This window comes from Emiliania huxleyi (genome assembly GCF_000372725.1).
Source record: "Emiliania huxleyi CCMP1516 chromosome Unknown EMIHUscaffold_178, whole genome shotgun sequence".
Taxonomy (NCBI): domain Eukaryota; phylum Haptophyta; order Isochrysidales; family Noelaerhabdaceae; genus Emiliania; species Emiliania huxleyi.
In genome coordinates, this window is record NW_005200803.1 from 148,274 (window position 1) to 149,595 (window position 1,322).

The following is a 1,322-nucleotide window of genomic DNA, read 5'->3' on the forward strand; positions in this document are numbered from 1 at the left end:
AGGCGGGCCCGAGGGCTCGTAGGCGACGCAGCTGCCCTTCCACTCGCCGAGCTGCGCTTGCGCGAAGGTCGCGAGCTGCCAGCGCGCATTGTTGGCCCACTTTTGCGCGCGGTAGGCCTCGAGGATCTCCTCGTCCCCCATGCCCTCGAGCTCGAGCTCCGCCTCCTCGCTCTGGAACGCGCCGCGCGCCGCCTCCTGCGCGTCGACCGCGCATATGTCGGGCGACGACGCGTCAAACCACTCGTCCCACGCGTCGTCGCAGCCCATGTAGTGGACGAGGAGCTGGTCGCCGCGCGTCTGCCGCACCGTCGCGCGCCACCACGCCTGCGACGCCTGGTCCTTGCACAGCACCGCGTCGCCCTCGCCCACAGGCACGGGCTCAGCGCCGGGCGTGGGCGAGGACACAAGCACCGGCTCGGGCGGCGGATCCGAGAGCGAGACGGCGCCGGCGCGGAGGGCGGTCCGCGGCGCGAGCGCGGGCAGCGGGGCGCGGAGCCGCAGCGCCGCGACGCCCTGGACAACGACCAGGGCGGCTGTCGCGAGTATCACCATCGGCGAATAAAACTCCGGAAACGACTGTCCGTGCAGCTCTGGACGGCGCTGGGCCCGGCCGCCGCCGCGCGCGTGCCGCCGCCGCCCAGCGGCGGCGGAGTGCGCGGCTGCTCCTTCACTGTCCCTAACCCGGGCAGGAAGCGTGGGCAGCAGCAGCGCGGCAAGGGCCGCGGTGCCAGGGGCCGTGCCGATGCTGGACCCCGTCTCGTTGACAAGAACGCGCTGTCCGCGCGCGGCAGCGGGCCCTCGCGCCAGTCGCGCTCGCCGTCGCCCGACTCTCCGCCCGCCAAGCGGGCCGCCTCCGCTGACTCGTCCGGCTATGAAACCGATACGCCGGACGAGGTGCAGCAGGAGGCGGTCCGCAGGGTATGCGGCGCGCTCGGCATGAGGGAGCAGTTCGAGGCGGCGATGGCGGCGGGCGAGCTGCTCGAGATGCTCGAGAGCTTGCCGCGAGGGGCGGTCGAGGCCTCTGTCCGACAGATGCGGGGTTACAACCGCACGGGCGAGTGGCCAGAGCCCATTCTCACCAGCCCTGCCCCGCAGCGCGGCCGCTCGCCAAGCCCCGTCGATGAGTGGTCAGATGGTTAGTGCCCGAGAGCGAGGGGTCCGGGGGGGAGCACAAACATAGGACGCCCAGCCTTGCCCTCGTGCCGCCGAGTGCATATCCTATGCGAGAGAGATCCCCTGTGCCCTGTGCCCAGCCCTCTCCGCGCGGCGATGCGCCCTCCCCCCTCGCTTTTGCAAAATCCTGCAAAGGTGGGGACGTGTCT

General features: G+C 72.2%; 2 protein-coding genes across 2 annotated transcripts in view; one reads left to right on the top strand and one right to left on the bottom strand.

Annotated features, from left to right (window-relative positions):
- EMIHUDRAFT_232097 (hypothetical protein) overlaps window positions 1-552 on the bottom strand; it is a gene marked incomplete at both ends in the record, with an annotated part of 785 nt that extends 233 nt beyond the window's left edge. Inside the window, 2 exons of the mRNA XM_005783688.1 lie at window positions 28-414; window positions 520-552. Of these exons, the coding sequence (XP_005783745.1) occupies window positions 28-414; window positions 520-552 (420 nt within the window). The remainder of the gene's footprint in view (window positions 1-27; window positions 415-519) is intronic.
- A 190-nt stretch (window positions 553-742) lies between these two features.
- Window positions 743-1,140, top strand: EMIHUDRAFT_232098 (hypothetical protein; the record flags this gene model as incomplete). The annotated part of the gene is made up of 2 exons (XM_005783689.1): window positions 743-759; window positions 792-1,140. 2 exons carry the CDS (start codon window positions 743-745, stop codon window positions 1,138-1,140), a joined length of 366 nt encoding a protein of 121 aa, XP_005783746.1.
- Window positions 1,141-1,322: the final 182 nt, after the last annotated feature.